General features: G+C 44.1%; 1 protein-coding gene across 2 annotated transcripts in view; it reads right to left on the bottom strand.

Moving 5' to 3' along the window:
* nhej1 (nonhomologous end-joining factor 1) overlaps positions 1-18,236 on the bottom strand; it is a 297,043-nt gene that overhangs the window by 237,565 nt on the left and 41,242 nt on the right. For both annotated transcript variants that reach the window (XM_043694287.1, XM_043694288.1), the window contains exon 4: positions 11,357-11,495. In XM_043694287.1, the coding sequence (XP_043550222.1) occupies positions 11,357-11,495 (139 nt within the window). The remainder of the gene's footprint in view (positions 1-11,356; positions 11,496-18,236) is intronic.

Below are 18,236 nucleotides of genomic sequence, written 5' to 3' on the forward strand. Positions count from 1 at the left end.
ACTTATCTCTCCACCCTGCATGTTTATACTCGATACCCCTGTAAATAAAAAACACATTAAGTATATAAAGATTGGTTCCAGTTCTATCCTTCATCCTTTCTGGAATACAGCATACTGCCTATATCTTAAGCTACTCCAGATTCCTCCTGCCCATTCCCTTCATTCTCTGTAACACAGCCACAGCTCAATGAGCAGCACACTTGCTTTTGGGCCAGAGGATTATGGGTTTAGGCTTCATTCCAGAGATTTCTGCATCAGATCTAGGCTGAGGTAGCATCGCCTTGTTGCACGTATTGAATTTCAGATGAGATGTTAAGAGGCAGCCCCAGTCTACTTTCTTAGATGGGCATGAACTGATGGAGAGCAAGAATATTCTCCCCAATGCCCTGGTCAACCCCAATTATACAAAAGACAAGGTTATCTGGTTATTATTACAGTGTTGTTGCTGGAAACTTACTCCACATCAGTTGGTCACCTTATTTCCAACATTAAAACACTGACTACACTTCAGACAATACTGAGATTATCATATAAATGAAAGCTAGTTTCTCATTTTCCATTTCCATATAGTCATCATGGACAAACATGGCGTAAGTGGAATCTGTGGCTGTACTTTATGGGGGAGGCTTGTAGCTGACTGCCCTTCACACTGACCCCACTGTGAAAGGAAAGGCAGCTAGATTTAGATTTTATTGTCACATGTACTAGAGTACAGGAATACAGCAAAAAAGTGTACAAAGTCGCCATTCTCCAGCGCCATTTCAGAATACAAAAGACCTGATTAAAAACAGAAGCAGGAATAAAAGGAAAAGGAAACGTCCAAATCACTCCCCCACCACCACAGAAAAACAACTCCTCAACGTCCATCCCTCAAGTCTGTGAACATCCAGATGTCCCAAGTCCTCGTACTCCACTGCAGCCAGAACGCCGCCGTGTCCACCAACCTTGACCCATACCACACCCGCAGGAACCATGTCGCCATTCTTTGGCGCCATCTTGCTTCCGACGCCATCATTGTCATAAATCTGCACTGGGCTCAAGCTCACCACGCCGATGCAGCCAGTGCCTTGTTCTGGTTTATATTGCTGCCACTGCTGCCTCTTGGGACTGCCATTTCAGCAAAGGAACCCAGTGCTACTGATGCCCTGCACTACCTGCTCAACCCGCTGCCCCACTCTGGTGAGCTCAACTGGTTAATAGTGGGAGTTCTACCCCTCACATCGGGAGAGAGATCTGTCTACTTGCCCAATCTACCAGCAGCAGCAAGTGCTGCTAGGAATGTAGGAAGTGACACCCTCATCCAGTGAATAAATAAAAACACACTTTTGTTTCCACTGCCTAACGAGAATCTATCTAACTTTGTTTGATGCAGAGAGTTCCAAACTCATGGAATCCCCATAGAATTGAATTCCATTCATTTCTGTCCTGTAAACCAAATCCAAAATTTGAAACTGTGCTCTCTAGTTCTGGACACAAGAGGAATTATCGATTCCACGTTCAATTCCACATTCATAATCCTGTAGGCATAATTCAAGTCAGCCCTCACTTTAATCTCCAGCGGGGAAAAAAACCCCAATCAGTCCAACCTTTCCTCAAAAACCAGCCCACTCATTGCAGGTATCAATGGAATACATAGAACAAAGAAAATTACAGCACAAGAGCAGATCCTTTGGCCCTCCAAGCCCACATCGATCTAGATCCTCTATCTAAATCTGTTTCCTATTTTCCAAGGGTCTGTATCCCTCTGCTCCCTGCCCATTCATGTATCTTAAATGATGCCATCTTTCCTGTCTCTACCACCTCTGCTGGCAATGTGTTCCAGGCGGTCACCACTCTCTGCATAAAGAACTTTCCACGCATATCTGCCTTAAACCTTTTCCCTCTCACCCTGAACTCATGACCCCTAGTAATTGAGTCCCCAATTACTAGGAAAGCTTCTTGCTAACCACTCTGTCTATACCGCTCATGATTTTGTAGACCTCAATCAGGTGCTTCCTCAACTTTTGTCTTTCTAATGAAAATAGTCCTAATCTACTCAACCTCTCCTCATAACTCGCACTCTCCATACCAAACAACATCCTGGAGAACCGCCTCTGCACTCTCCAAAGCAACCACATCCTTTTGGTAATGTGGTGATCAGAACTGTGCGCAGTATCCAAATGTGGCCGAACCAAAGTCTTGTACAACTGTAACATGACCTGCCAACTCTTGTGCTCAATACCCCATCCAATGAAGGAAAGCATGCCATATGTCTTCTTGAGCACTCCATCGACCTGTGTTGCCACCTTCAGGGAACAATGGACTTGAACATCCAGATCTCCCTGTACGTCAACTTTCCCCAGGGCTTTTCGATTAACCGTACAGTTCGCTCTGGAATTGCATCTTCCAAAATGCATCACCTCACATTTCTCTGCATTGAACTCTACCTGTCATTTCTCCGCCCAACTCTCCAATCTATCTATGTTCTGCTGCTTTCTCTGACAGTCCCCTTCACTATCTGTTATTCCTGGAGTAGAGTGGTGCTGGAAAAGCACAGCAGTTCAGGCAGCATCCGAGCAGTAAAACCGACGTTTCGGGCAAAAGCCCTTCATCAGGAATATCCACCAAGCTTAGTGTCATCTGCAAACTTGCTAATCAGACCACCTATACCTTCCTCCAGATCATTTATCTTTATCATAAACAACAGTGGTCCCAGCACGGATTCCTGTGGAAAACCACTGGTCACAGTTCTCCATTTCATGAAACTCCCTTTCCCTACTACTCTCTGGTCTCTGTCTCACATCTCCTCTGAACTACCTCCAACACATCTAGATCCTTCCTTTCTGCTGGAGAGCACAGTAGTCAAGAGGTGATCTCACATGTGGTCCCCTGTATAATTGAAGCAAAACATCAATTCTTCTCATGATAAAGGATAGCATTCCATGGGCTATCCTGATTCTGTGCTGGAACACCTAAATGTCTCTGCTGGCAAACCTAAAGAATGCTTGTTTATTTATTTATTTGAATGTGGCCTTTTTTGACAGGGATCAATGTGAGATGCTGGTGGATAGCTATCCAATCATAGTCACAGAAACATACAGCACAGAAACAGAAACATGTAATTGTACCAGCCTCCACCACTTCCTCTGCCAGATAATTCCATACACAAGCCACCCTTTGCATGAAAAAGCGGCCACTTAGGTCCCTTTTAAATCTTTCCCCTCTCACCTTACACCTATGCTTTCTAGTTTGGGTCCCCCAGCATGAATCATGGAATCCCTACAATGTGGAAATAGGCACTTCGGCCCACACCGACCCTCCGAAGAGTAACCCACCCAGATCCATCCCCCTTACTCTAGTTCCTATATTTAACACTAACTACTGCCCCTAACCTACACTATGAGCAATTTAACATAGCCAAATCATCTAACCGGTACATTTGGGTTGTGGGAGGAAACTGGAGCAGCTAGAGGAAACCCATGCAGACACGGGGAGGACGTGCAAATTCCACACAGAGAGCCGCCCGAGGCGGGAATTGAACCCAGGTCCCTGGCACTGTGAGGCAGCAGTGCTAACCACTGAGCCACTGTGCCGCGTCTCGTTGCAAGGGGAAAAGGTGTTGATTATTTATTGTATCCATGCCCCTCATGATTTTATAAACCTTTATAAGGTCACCCCTCAGCCTCAGACACTCAGAGGAAAATAGCCCCAGCCTATTCAGCCTCTCCTTATAACTCAAACCCTCAAGTTTTATCTGTTTTCTCGAGCCCACCCCATTCCAATGGGGAACACAAAATTCTGCTCATAATGTTGGCAGTTAGATAAATCTAACTTTCTAATGACAGAGTTAGCACTATCACTACTTAGGAGAGGGAGGAATGTTTGGTGGGGTTGGGAGGGGGGGGCGAGGAGCGAGAATGGCGGAATATGGGGCTACTGGAGTAGGGCATTGTGAACCGGATAGCAATATTCCCTAGTGTGCACCAAACGTTGTGGTCTCACAGCAGAGAGAAAGTTCCCACCAGGCTCACTTTCTAGACTAATCCAATGTCCGGTGAGACAAAGCCAGTTTGATCACAATCCAGTCACAAACTCACCGAGGTCACCAGTCAGGTTTTTTTTAAATGGGTGCACTCTCCAGTTCGCCTTACGTCAAGCTGAACAAAGAGCTTCGACGATGAGAACAAAAATCACTCGGCATTTAAACAAAAATATAGACATGGATTTAAAACCAACTGAAAGGCAGGAAAAACAAATAAAGGGATATGAAGCCTAATCAGATATATAACGGTTTCAGTTTGCTCTTGTGAAAAGACAGAGACACACTCTCTCTTATAAGAACTGCAATGTACTGAGAAACGGCATAGAGCCTCCCACAGCAAGCTGTTCTGTCGTTTACAAAGCCAACCTGCATTTATATAGCACCTTCGTCATAGTCGAACATCAGTAAGACCTTCACAGAAGGGCAACCAAACGCAATTTGACCTCAAGTCACACAAGCAGATATTAGGAGCGGTGACCAAAATAATTCTCAATGAGGTTAGATTTTAATAACACCTTAAAGAGCGAGAGAGACACCTGGAGAGTTTTAAGAAGGGACGTTCTGTGTTGTGAGCCCAAGGAAATGAAGGCACAGCGAGTATCGCAGAGTGATTAAAATCAGGCATGCTCAAGAAGTCGGAATCAGAGGACAGCTGGGATCTTGGAGGGTTGAAGGAAGTTATAGAGCTGGAAAGGGGAGAAGTCACAGATTTAAAACAAAGATGATAACTTTAAACTAAAGATCCTGTCAGTTCAGGAGAAGACGTATGTCAGAAGGGCTATGAGCTATTGCTAACTTTTTTTTATTAAGGTAACAAGAAAATCCACAAATTTTGGAAAATTGAAACAAAATCCTTAGATGGAAGAAATGTAGTCTGAGCAGACAAGAATTCACTAGAGAAATTTCTAGTACAGAATTATAGCTGAATCAGCAAAGATGCCTGATAATGCGGGAATAAACTGGTCAGGAAAGGATGAATATGGGGAGTCTCAACATTTGTGACTTATTGAAATATTTAAAAATCCTGAGAAGACTTGTCAGGGAAATGTTTGAGAGACTAGAATTGGGAGACGCAGTTTAATCATACATAACGAGAGGTATTGCTTTTCAAACAAAGATGAGGGTTTTTATTTCTTAGAGGGTCATTCTCTTCCCCAGAAAACAGTGATGTCTGGATCATAGACCTTAGTCAAGGTTCAGTTAGATTTTTGATAGATGAGGGGGTTATGGAGGAAGTCGGTGGTGCAGACAGAAAAGTGAAATTCAGATCACAACCAGATCAGCAGTGATCTTATTGATGAGAGAGAGAAAGGCCAACTGGCCTGCAGCTGCTGATAAGTCTTACGTAGAGATAGAGCTTTTTTATAAATCATGAAAGGTTTTCACAAAAAGAACACAGAAGGCAACATTCAAAATCCTGAGGGAACATGGCAGAGTGAATTCTGTGGAAACACAACAGCCAGCGGCAATACAAGATAATCCCCAAGAAGTGCAGTAGGGAAATCAGAAAAGAAAAACGTGTCTTTGCCCACAGAGTGGTGAAAACTTGGAATGCACTCATGTAGGGAGTCGATGAAGTAAATAACACAGATGCATTTAAGAGGAGGCATGATAAGTATATGAGAGGGAAAGAAGGTTTATGTTGGTAGATTGAGGAAAAATGATTGGAAGGAGGCTCAAATGGAACGTAAACAGCAACATGGACTGGTGGAGTCACGTGGCATATATCTGTGCTGGGTCTCCTATGTATGACTATGTAATATAGTCGCATTCAGATTTGTACAACTGAAGGACTTTACAATTTGCATCAGCCAGGGTCAGCATTGAGCCAATTATAGCTTATACAATATGACAGCCCTCAACAGTTTCACAACAGATGCCTTATCTTCAAGTCTTAACTTGTACTTACAGATCACTTTAAAATGGTACAATGTACCAAGACTACAAAGGAGCTTTCATCAAACAAAACCCAAGACCTTACCACAGGAGAAGATGGTGGGACGTGCGCTCAAAGCTTGACCAAAGAGGTTTGAAGGAGTAGAGAGAGAGAGAGAAGTGGAAAGATTTAGACTTAATATCCTCAGGGTTCAAGTAGCTATAGATGGAGCCACCAATGGCATAAACTGGGGGATGAGAAAGAAGCCAGAATTAAAGGAATGTAGAGATCTTGGAGGTCTATGGAGCTGGAGCAGGAATTAAGTGGAAGGGAGGGCCATGTAGGAATTTCAAAGCCAAAATGAGAATGTGTAAATTTTTTGAACAACAGTGCCCACTGCACCACCTTCCGTTGTCAAGAGGATAAACTCATGGATTCAGAGCAAGGTTACCAAATGATGGCTACGAGAGGAGGCTGCACTCACTCAAGAACCGACTAATGGTGAAACAGGATTCGACTTGATCAAACTCCCTCACATCCATCACACAGCCTCTCATCTCATTAATTCAAAAACCACACCACACAGAAGGAGACCATTCAGCCCATCGTGCCTGGGCCATTGTGTCTTTAAAAGAGCTATCTTTCAAATTAGTCCCATACCACCCTGTCCTTCTCAGTGCTTTGCAAGTTTAGCTTATTCACACATTAATCCAATTTCCCTTTTAAAGTTATTATTGAATCTGCTTCCATCATATTCCAGGCAGACCATTCCAGAATATAACTGCTTACCGTATATAAAAAAAAATTAGTTTCACCTATGTTTTATCTTGCCAATTATCTTAAATCTGTGTATCCTATGGTTACTGAGTCAACCACCAGTGGAAGCAGTTTTTCCTTATTTTCTCTCATCAGAAACCATTGTAATTTTGATTACCTCCATAAAATCTCTCAGACAAGGTATAACAACTCTCCATTTGAAGCAGTTCCTTCATGGTGAATAAATGGCATGATCTCCAGGCTGTGGCACTTGCTGGGTTCAGTCAGTTTTTTGTTATGTCTTCAGAAAAATTCAATTAAGAAAACATTGCTTGAAGACTTGGCTAAATTACTCATATGTGAAGACTGAGTCATCAAGTGCCAGGAATACTTGACCCAGTCTGCAACCACAGAGACGCTGTTACATGTGGGTTATGAGGGTGGAGAATGCCCACTCAACAACAAAACCTTGCATTTACAGAGCGCCTTTGCCATCGTAGACCGATCATCAAACAATATTTGATGCCCAACCACAGGAGATATTAGGGCAGGTGAGCGAAAAGTTTGGTCAGCGAGGTCAGTTTCAGGAAATGTCTGAAAGGATGCAGAGATTTAAGGAGAAATTTTAGAGCTTCAGCACAGACAGCTGAAGGTCAATTTCGAATGAAGCACATTAAGCATGGACAAGAGTGGGGCACAAAAAGCTAGACTCTTCATTAACAGCATGAGGGCTCTTCTAATAATAAGAATGCAATGCTAATCAATTCAGTTGACCCAGGAAGAAAACAATTTAAATTGTTCAATCTCATTCCTATGCGTACATAATGCAGAGAATCACAGAACTGTTATGGTGTGCCTGGAGGCTATTCAGCCCATTGTGCCTGCACCAGCTCTTCAGATCAGCATGATTACCTAGTGTCGAGGGTGTCGCGTTGGAAAAGCACAGCAGGTCAGGCAGCAGCTGAAGAAGGGCTTTTGCCCGAAACGTCGATTTTCCTGCTCCTCGGATGCTGCCTGACCTGCTGTGCTTTTCCAACACCACACTCTCGACTCTAACCTCGACTCTAGCATTTGCAATGCTCACTTTCGCCTATGATTACCTAGTACCAATCTTGGGCCCCTTGGGAAAAGGGGGAGATTCTGGTGGGATGGACAGTGATTGTTTTGCAGAGAATGGAGCAGCCTCTGTTATTCCTAGAGATTTAAAACAAAATGTTCCTGACTTCTTTCTCTCTTAATCCAATCTTTAGCTCTCTTTATTTTTCATTCTGTACCTAACTGTGTGAATGTTGGCTCTAATTCACTTTACTTGTTTCTTTGCCATCCCTCTATTTGTTTTTCAGTCCTTAAGTATAGTTTCGTTAAGGAGATAAGACTATTGGTCACCTCTTTCACCAGGGTATCAGAAGTCCTTACCAATTCTTTACAACAGAAATTAGATTATGTTAAAACAAAACAAATAGGAGCAGTATGCCATACGGCCGTCTGATTCGAGGTCAACTTGCTGCACACTTTCAAATCCCTTGATCCTCTAAGAATCAAAATTGTCTAGCTCAGCCTCAAAAACATTCAACGGTCTGATATTATAACCCTCTGAGGGTAGAGAATACCGAAAATTTGAGTGAAGACATTTCTCCTCCTCTGAGTCCTAAAGGATTGGCTGGATCCGTAGATTTTTTAAAAATTATTTGTTCATGGAGCATGGGCATCGCTCACTGGGCCAGAGTTCCTTTCCATTCCTAACTGCCCAGAGGGATGTTAAGAGTCAACTACATTGCTGTGGGCCCAGTGTAGGCCAGACCAGATAAGGATGTCAGATTTCCTTCCCTGTCAGACATTAGTGAACCAGATAAGCTTTGACAACAATCAACGGCGGTTACACGTTACAATAATACGGCGGCATGGTGGCTCAGTGGTTAGAACTGCTGTCTCACTACATCGGGGACCCGGGTTTGATTCCACCCTCGGCTGACTGACTGCATCGTGTTTGCACATTCTCCCCATGTCTGCACAAGTTTCCTCCGGGTGCTCGAGTGTTCTCCCACAGTCCAAAGACGTGCAGGTTTGAGTGGATTGGCCATGCTAAATTGTCCCATAGTGTCAAGGTATGTGCCGGCTAGATGAATTAGCCATGGAAAATGCAAGGATAGGATAGTGGGGGGTCAGTCTGGGTGGGATACAAATGGGATTAGAATAGTTAGATGGTTGTTTTTGACACAATGGGCCGAAAACCCTTTTTTCTGTGCTTTCGATCCCTATGACTTTATACCAGACATTAGCAAGATCTAGCCCATAAACTGGAATGATTTTACATGATGAACCAGCTCAAGTCATGGTTCAATTCTACTGAAGGAACAAGTAGATAAGGAGCTGCTTCATTTGCAATGACAATAACACCAGCATCACAGCAGCAATTCCTCTCCTCTTCACAGGGAAGTAACCATTCCACAGGGGACTCAGTAAGAGACAACATGACAGCTGTTGTATGTACTTTAGCCCCAGCCCAATTGTTCTGCACCCACTTCAGAGTTTGAGGCCACCTATTGCAATTAAATAGAACCTAAATCTACAAAACTCCCCACCTCCCTTCAAATATCTTGCAAATCCGAAAAGAAAAATATTTTAACTCCCGCAAGTAGTGATATCAGGTATTCTGCTTGACACATTGTTCTTCGATTTTTACTGCAAATATCTGCAAAGTAGTAAACCTGGTATTTTTGTAGCACTTATCACAGCCACAAGCTGTCCCAAAGTGCACAATGAAGTACTTCTCAATGTCCTCATTAGTGTAATGTGAGAAACATGCTGCCCATCTGCACATAGACAGCTCCCATAAACAGCAAGGTAATAACGGCCAGATCATCAGTGGTCAAGAATCAGAGTTTCTCTAGCATTCTCGGTGTTTGTCACTGGAGATAAATCTGCTGTTCTTCTTCAAAATAATGTCCATGTGATCATCGGCACCATCCATGAGGCAGGTCAGGCCTTAGTTTAATGTGGGATCTGAAAGATGGCACCTTTGATAGTGCAGCACCCCCTCAGGCCTGGGGCTGGAATAGCCAGCTTGGATAATGTCCTTACGAATTTGGCATGAGACTTAAATGCACAGGCTTCTAACTCAGATAACAGATTGCTTACAATTGAGCTGATTGTGCCATTTATTTTTTTTTCACTCAGAGGATGTGGGCATTACTTGGGACGGCATGGTGGCTCAGTGGTTAGCACTGCTGCCTCACAGTGCCAGGGACTCGGGTTCGATTCCAGCCTCGGGCAACTGTCTATGTGGAGTTTGCACATTCTCCCAGTGTCTGCATGGGTTTCCTCCGGGTGCTCCGGTTTCCTCCCACAGTCCAAAGATATGCAGGTTAGGTGAACTGGCCATACTAAATTGTCTATAGTATTCAAGGATGTGTAGGTTAGCTGCATTAGTCAGCAGCAAATGTAGGGTAGGGGGAATGGGTCTGGGTGGGTTACACTTCAGAGGGTCGGTGTGGACTTGTTGGGCTGAAGGGCCTGTTTCCACACTGTAGGGAATCTATGATACTGACGAGGTCAGCATTTAGTGCCCATCTCTAACTGCCTTGGAGAAGACAGTGGGGAGCTGCTTCCTTAAACAGCTGCAGTCCCTGGGGAGTAGAAACACCCACAGTGCAGCTAGGAAGGGAGTTCCAGAATTTTGAACCGGGGCAGTAAAGGAAAAGCAACATGGTTCAAATTGAAGAGGAACTTGAAGGGCTAGAGTTCCCATGCACTTACTGCCCTTGTCCTTCTAGATGGTCGAAATTGGGGATTTAGAGGAACCTGGGCGAGTTACTGCAGTGTATCTTGTAGATAGTACAGACTGTTGTCACTGTGTGTCAATGGTGGAGGGAGTGAGTGTTGAAGATGGTGGATGGGGTGCCAATCAATTATGGAGGTGAAGAGCTGGGCCTCGTAATTCAAACCAAATTAATTCTCAGTTGACATCCGCACATACCACCAGAGTGGACTATATGATAGCAAACTGCCAGCAACCAGCACCATCCCCCCCACCCTAAGCTACCCTCAGGTAACTGTGCCAGCTCTGACCAAGTTCATTAACATCACGCACTTGGGAGGCAATCACAGAAGTGTTTTATTTGACACTGGAGCAAGAGGATAATGGAAGAGTTTGGTCTTCGTAAATGAGTTGGCGACATCTTTCCTTTTCATGCATGTGCCTGTACTGGCTGTGGCATCGCAGAGGCACTCTCCACTCTCACTCACAAGGTAGCTGCTTCAAGTCCTGTGCCAGGACTGGAGTACACTCTTTTGACTGACACCTCACAACAGAATTGCTTTTGCATCAAGTAATACTTGTGATGGGAATTTAAACCAAGCCAATGTCTGATCTCTTGTGTGCTTACAAAAGATGCAATAACCATATTTTGAAGTACACTGAGACCATTCTCTCCAATATCCTGAGCCAATATTTATTCATTAGCAAAAGGAGCCTAAAAAAAAAATTATCTGGTCATTATTACATTGTTAGTTGTGGGGGCTTGCTGGTGTAAACTGGCTGCCACTTACCACATTCCCCACATTACAACAGCTATGCTTTAAAAGGTAGTTAAATAAGGCACTTTGGAATAGTCTACAGGCTTCTTCCCTACCTCTTCAATTTTATCCATGTTTATTCAGTGTGAGAAATCAGATTTTGCGACTGATAATCAGAAGATCCTCACCTCTACTCAACGTAGCACCGTTTTCCTTATAGTCGAGAATCTCTGCATCTTTCCTTTCCAAAAGCATCATCAGGTCCAGAGTCTGTCTGTGCAAAGCCTGCATCATATTCAGCAATGGGCAGATCATATGATGAGATACCTAGACGTGGCACAGAGGGATGAAAGGGGTAACATTACAAGTCTATCAACGTTATCTGACCATCTAAGAGCCAAACATGGTTCAATGATACCCAGTGCAGAATTGTTCAAATTTTTTGAAAACTTGTTACATTCCTCATTAACATTAACAGAACTGAAGCACAATGTAGGCCATTCATCCCATTAGACCAATCCTGGTTCTCGTAGAACTGTTCCTAGTTAGTCCCATTTCCCTCAGCTTTCCTCTTGGGATATAAGTACCAGTGGCAAGATAACACTTATTACTATTGAAGTCACCTCTCAGAAAGGTGGTTGAGAGACACCATCTTGAAGCACTGCAGTCTCATATGGCCGAGATATCCCAAAGAACAGTGATGTAAGGAGTTCCAGAGCTTTGAACTAGTGACGATAAAGAAACAGCCAATATATTTTTGTTCAAGCAACCCTTGGCATACAAAGTCTCTCTGTTCTTTGATGGGTGATCTGTTTTAAGGTAGTGAGTTTAAAAGGCATTTCTTCATTATAGAGCACAATAGTTGGGACACGTCAATGTTTCCTCTGTGTTTTCTGTGTCAGACGTCACTCAGTTGGTTACACTTTCACCTCTGAGTCAGAGGTTCAGAAACTCCAGAACATGAGCATAAAAATTAACAGTAGTACAACCTTTTAGGTGAGCTATTTAATTGCTTTTAAGTGAACGGAAAAGATGGCACAGCCATTGTTTGGAACAGCAGCAATGGAGTTATTTCTGGTGTATTAACTACCTGCAATCAACACTGCAGGAAGGTTATGTGGTCATCACATTGCTGTTTGGGGATCCCTAAGTCAATTTGTGAAGAACACACCAGACAAGAATGGTTTAACAGAGATTGTTTGTTGTTTACCACTGAGCTTACATTTCCACTTGAAACAATTAACCCTCACTCCAGTGCTGATGATACATAGAATCCTTACAGGGTGGAGGCAGGCCATTCGGCCCATCGAGTCCACACTGCCCCTCCAAAGAGCATCGCACCCCGTCCCATCCAAACTATCCTTTCCCTGTAACCCTGCATTTTCCTGGACACCAGGGGCAATTTAGCATGGCAAATCAACCCAATCTGCATATCTTTGGACCTTGGGAGAAAATCGGAGCACCAACGGGGAGAATGTGCAAATTCCACACAGACAGTCACATGAGACGAGAATCGAACCCAGGTCCCTGGTGCTGTGAGGCAGCAGTGTTAAGCAATGAGCCACTGTGCCACTTGGACTGGATCTTCGATAATCAGACATCCAAGTACTCTCCTGATAAACAGAATTTGAACAAAACAAAACAGATGTTTTACAGACAGGAAAGTGTGAGTTATAAGGAGAGGCTGGAGCTTTATCCCCTGGAGCTTTGGAGGCTGAGAGGTTTCTGTGTACAGGTTTATAAAATCATGAGGGACATAGATAAGGTGAATAGCCAAGGTCTTTTTTCCAGGGTAGGGGAGTCCAAAACTTGAGGGCTTATGTTTAAGATGAGAGGGGAAAAGATTTAAAAGGTCCCTCGGGGCATCGTTTTCATACAGAGGGTGATGCAATTATGGAACATGCTGCTAGAGGAAGTGGTACAGTTGGATATAATTAAAAGATAATGGACAGCTTCATGGATAGGAAAGGTTTCAAAGGATAAGCGCAGGCAAATAGGACAAGTTCCACTTAGGAAATCTGGTCAGTGCAGACGTGTTGGGCCAAAGGGTCTGTTTTCATGCTGTATGACACTACAATGAAAATAAGATAGTCTCAGATGGGATACTACAAGATAACTCAGAATTTCCAAGGAAGCTTAGAAAACATTTAAATTAAAATGTCATTGTAAGGTGTATTAATGCATTTCAGCACCCTGCAGTGCCAATTGTTATGAAAGTTATACATTAGCAAGCTTTGAGAAGATTTGTAGCTCAGTTGAGGTTCTGGATGTAGGCTTGCTCACTGAGCTGGAAGGTTCATTTTCAGACGTTTCGTCGCCCTTGTAGGTAGCACCTTCAGTGAGCTTCTGGACGAAGTACTGCTGGTGTTTCCTGCTTTCTAGTTATATATTTGTGTTTACTTGGGTTGGTGACGTCTTTCTTGTGGTGATGTCATTTCCTATGGTGATGTAATTTCCTGTTCTTTTTCTCAGGGGGTGGTAAATGGGGTCAAAGTAAATGTGTTTGCTGATCGAGTTCTGGTTGGAATGCCATGCTTCTAGGAATTCTCATGCATGTCTCTGTTTGGCTTGTCCTAGGATGAATGTGTTGTCCCAGTCGAAGTGGTGTCCTTCCTTATCTGTATGTAAGGATACTAGAGAGAGAAGGTCATGTCATTTTGTGGTTAGTTGATGTTCATGTATCCTGGTGGCTAGTTTTCAGCCTGTTTGTTCAATGTAATGTTTGTTACAGTTTTTGCTCAGTATTTTGTAAATTACATTAGTTTTGCTTGTTGTCTGTACAGGATCTTTCAAGTTCATTAGCTGCTGTTTTAGTGTGTTGGTGGGTTTGTGGGCTACCGTGATGTCAAAGGGTCTGAGCAGTCTGGCAATAATTTCCGAGATGTCTTTGGTGTAGAGGAGAGTGGCTAGAGTTTCTGGATGCGTTTTGTCTGCTTGTTTGGGTTTATTGCTGAGAAATTGGCGGACTGTATTCATCGCGTACTCGTTCATTTTGAATACACTGTATAGGTGATTTTCCTCTGCTCTGCGCAGTTCCTCTGCGCTGCAGTGTGTGTTGGCTTGTTGAAATGATGTTCTGATGTAGTTTCGTTTGAGGGTGTTGGGATGATTGCTTCTGTAGTTTAGTATTTGGTCCATATGTGTGGTTTTCCTATGGACACTTATTTGAAGTTGCTCTACTGTGACATCTAGGAATGGCAGTTTGTTGTGGTTTTCCTCCTCTCTAGTGAGGCATAAAATTCACAGAGTGGGGAAATCGAGTCCCGGAGCGGAGGCTGGTGCGGGGGAAATCGAGCCCCAGAGCAGGGGCCAGAGCAGAGGGAAACGAGTCCCGGCACGGGCGGGGGAAAAGGGGGGATCGAGTCCCGGAGCTGGGGGGATTGACTCCTGGAGCGGGGAAATCGAGGCCCGGAGTGGGGAAATCAACCCGGACCGGGGCAATCGAGTCCCGAACAGGGGGAATGGAGTCCCAGAGCAGGAGCCAGCGCAGGGAAGCAAATCCCAGAGCGGGAGCCAGCACGGGGGAACTGAGTCCAAGAGCAGGGGCCAGTGCGTGGGAATCGAGATTCTGAGTGTAGGCCTGCACGGGGAATCGAGTCTGAAAGAAAATGCACCTTGGAGCAGCTATGAGCCAGTGCGGAGCAGACTGGAGTCTAGGTACAGAGCAGGGACAGTTGTTGGACTGGGGTTTGACATGGGCGATCAGACCACGTGATAGTAATGTCTATCCTTTTAACGGTCACATTTCTAATTTATACGATGAATCATTGTATAATCAAAGTAATGCAACTACTTTTTTTTAATTCCTCTTTTTGTATGTTAGTTTTATAGCTAGGCATTTTGTACCAAAGATGGCACCACGAGAGACAAATTTGTAAAACCTTTCCATGTACTCCTGTACTTGAGTACACGTGTCAATAAAAGGTATTCTAATTCGAATGAGGACCATCTCAACAAACCCCATGCACAGGAACCATTCTCTTTCTGCTTTCTCTGCCTTCCCCTCCACCCACAACACGCCGGTTTGCTTCTGTATGGAGCAGGGGAGTTTGTAAGGGGGTTAGAGTTCAACTAGTAGAGTCAAATTCCAATGGTTCACATTTGTTCATCTTGCAGATTGATTGTTTATTGCAAATGACTAGAATCTATCATTATGGAGGGGATGACCCAGTGATAATATTGCTGGACTATTAACCCAGAAACTGGGGGGCCGGGGTTCAATTCTTCCCACAGCAGCTGGTGGAATTCAAATTCAACAAAAAAAAAACCTGGAATTTAGAATCTATTGATAACCATGAAACAATTGTCAATTGTCAGAAAAACCCACACGGCTCACCAATATACTTTAGGGAAGGAAATCTCATCACCGTCACCTGGTCTGACCGACATGTGACTCCAGACCCACAGCAATGTGGCTCTCTGAAATGGCCTAGCAAGCCACTCAGTTATATCAATTGTTACGCAGTCTCAGCTTAGCAGTGACCGAGGAACCAGAAAAGATAATCTTGTCGACCCTGCAAAGTCCTCCTTACTAACATATGGGAACTCATGCCAAAGTTTGGAGAGCTATCTCACAGATTAGTCAAGCAACAGGCTGACACAGTCATACTGAGGGAATCATACCTGACAGAAAATATGTCCCAGACATCACCATCCTGGGATATGTCCTGTCTGAGCAGCAGCATAGACCCAGCAAAGATGGCAGCCCAATAGTATACAGTTGAGAGGGAGTTTCCCTGGGAGTTCTTAATATGGACTCCAAACCTGATGAAATTCTCATGGCTTCAGGTTAAACATGGTTAAGGAAACCTCCTGCTGATTGCCATGTACCACCCTGTCTCAGTTGATGAATCAGCGCTCCTGCATGTTGAACAACACTTGAGGAAATATAGAGTGGTGGGGACTTAAAAAATGTACAAGACTGGCTGAGCTGGTTGGGTCCTAAAGGACATAGCTGTCAGACTGTGTCTGCAGCAGATATTGAGGGAGCCAACTAGAGAGAAAAACATACCTGACTTCTACATCACCAATCTGCCAGCTCGATTTTCATGATAGTCCTTGTGGAAACAAAGTCCCATCTTCACATTGAGAATATCTTCCATCTTGTTGTGTGGCACTATCACTGTGCTAAATGGGACAGATTTTGAACAGTTCTAGCATCGAAAGAGTAGGCCTCCATGAGGTGCTGTGAGCCATCAACAGTAGCAGACTTGCTTTCCACCACAATCTGCAATCTCATGGCCTGGCATTACTCCCACTGAACCATTACCATCAAGCCAGGGGATCAACCCTGGTTCAATGGAGAGTGCAGGAGGGCATACCAGGAGTAGCACCAGGTATACCTGATGAAGCTACCAAAGAAGGACTGCTTGCATGTCAAACACCATAAGCAGCAAGTAATAGCTGGAGCTAAGCAATCCCACTAGTGTATTAGATTTAATCTCTGCAGTATGGTTATATCCAGTTGTAAATGATGGTGGATGCTTAAACAAGTCACTCAAGGAAAAGATTCAACAAATGTCCCCACACTCTTTGATGGAAGAGCCCAGCACATCAGTGCGAAAGGTAACGCAAGTATTTTCAGCCAGAAATGCCAACTGGATGATTCATCTCGGCCTCCTCCAGTGGTCCCCAGCAACACAGATACCAATCTTCAGCCATTTCCATTCACTCCACATGATATCAAGATGGTTCAGTACAGTTACAACACTGACATCTACCTGACAATGTGAAAAGTTGCCCAGATATGTCCCAAACACAAAAAGCAGGACAAATCCAACCTGGCCAATTACTGCCCCATCAGTCTACTCTCGGCCATCAGTAGCGTGATGGAAGATGTCATCAACAGTGCTATCAAGCAGTACCTGCTCAGCAATAACCTGCTCAGTGATGCCCAGTTTGGGTTCCCCCATGGCCACTCAGCTCCTGACCTCATTACAGCCTTGGTTCAAACAATGGACAAAAAAGCTGAATTCCAGAGGGGAGGGGAGAGGGACAGTTCTTGACACAAAGGCCCCATTTAACCAAGTGTGGCATCAAGGAGCCATAGCAAAACTGGAATTAATGGGTATCGAGGATAAACTCTCTGCTGATTGGAGTCATACCTGACACATAGGAATATGGCTGTAGTTGTTGGAGGTCAGTCAGCACAGCTCCAGCACATCTATGGAGGGTAGTGTCCTAGGTTGAACTATCTTCAGCTGCTTCAATGACCTTCCCGCCATTATAAGGTCGGAAGTGGGGGTGTTTGCTGATGATTGCACAATGTTCAGCAATATTCAAGATTCTTCAGATGCTGAAACAGTCCATATTCAAGATCTAGTCAAGTGGTAAGTAACATTCACACCACACAAATCTCAGGCTATGACCATCTCCAAGAAGAGACATTCTAATCGCTGCCCCTTAGCATTCAATGTCGTTACCGTCACTGAATACCATACCAACAAGATCCTGGGGGTTATCATTAACCAGACACTCAACTGGACACACCACTTAAATACAGTGACTAACAATAGCACAGCAGAAGCTAGAAATACTATCAGGAGTAACTCACCTCCTGACCTCCAAAGCCTGTCCACCATCTATAAGACACATCAGGAGTGTGATGGAATACTCCCCACTTGCCTGGATGAGTACAGCTCCAACAACATTCAAGAGGCTTGTCACCATCCAGGCCAAAAGTGCCACTTGATTGGCACCACATCCACAAGCATTCACTCCTCCAGAGACAGAGACAGTCATGATGCATCAAATGTAACTTACAACTGGATTTCTGGTGATACTATTTCATCTGCTTTTGACATTATCAGTCATGCTGCACAGAATATGTTTAATGTAGAAATTAGCTAAGCGGGTAAAGAAAGGTTGGAAATGCCATCTTTGGTGTGTACCGATTTGGCCGATTTAAAATGTGATCATAAGTACAGCTGCTATTCTTGGCCTCAGTATGTTGGAGATATGGATAGGGTGGCTTTCGTTTTGCTGGGATATGGTTATCCTGGAGAAAGATACTCCCTGATGAAGGGCTTATGCCCGAAATGTCAACACTCCTGCTCCTCGGATGATCCT

The sequence above is a fragment of the Chiloscyllium plagiosum genome, chromosome 7, assembly GCF_004010195.1.
Source record: "Chiloscyllium plagiosum isolate BGI_BamShark_2017 chromosome 7, ASM401019v2, whole genome shotgun sequence".
Classification (NCBI taxonomy): domain Eukaryota; kingdom Metazoa; phylum Chordata; class Chondrichthyes; order Orectolobiformes; family Hemiscylliidae; genus Chiloscyllium; species Chiloscyllium plagiosum.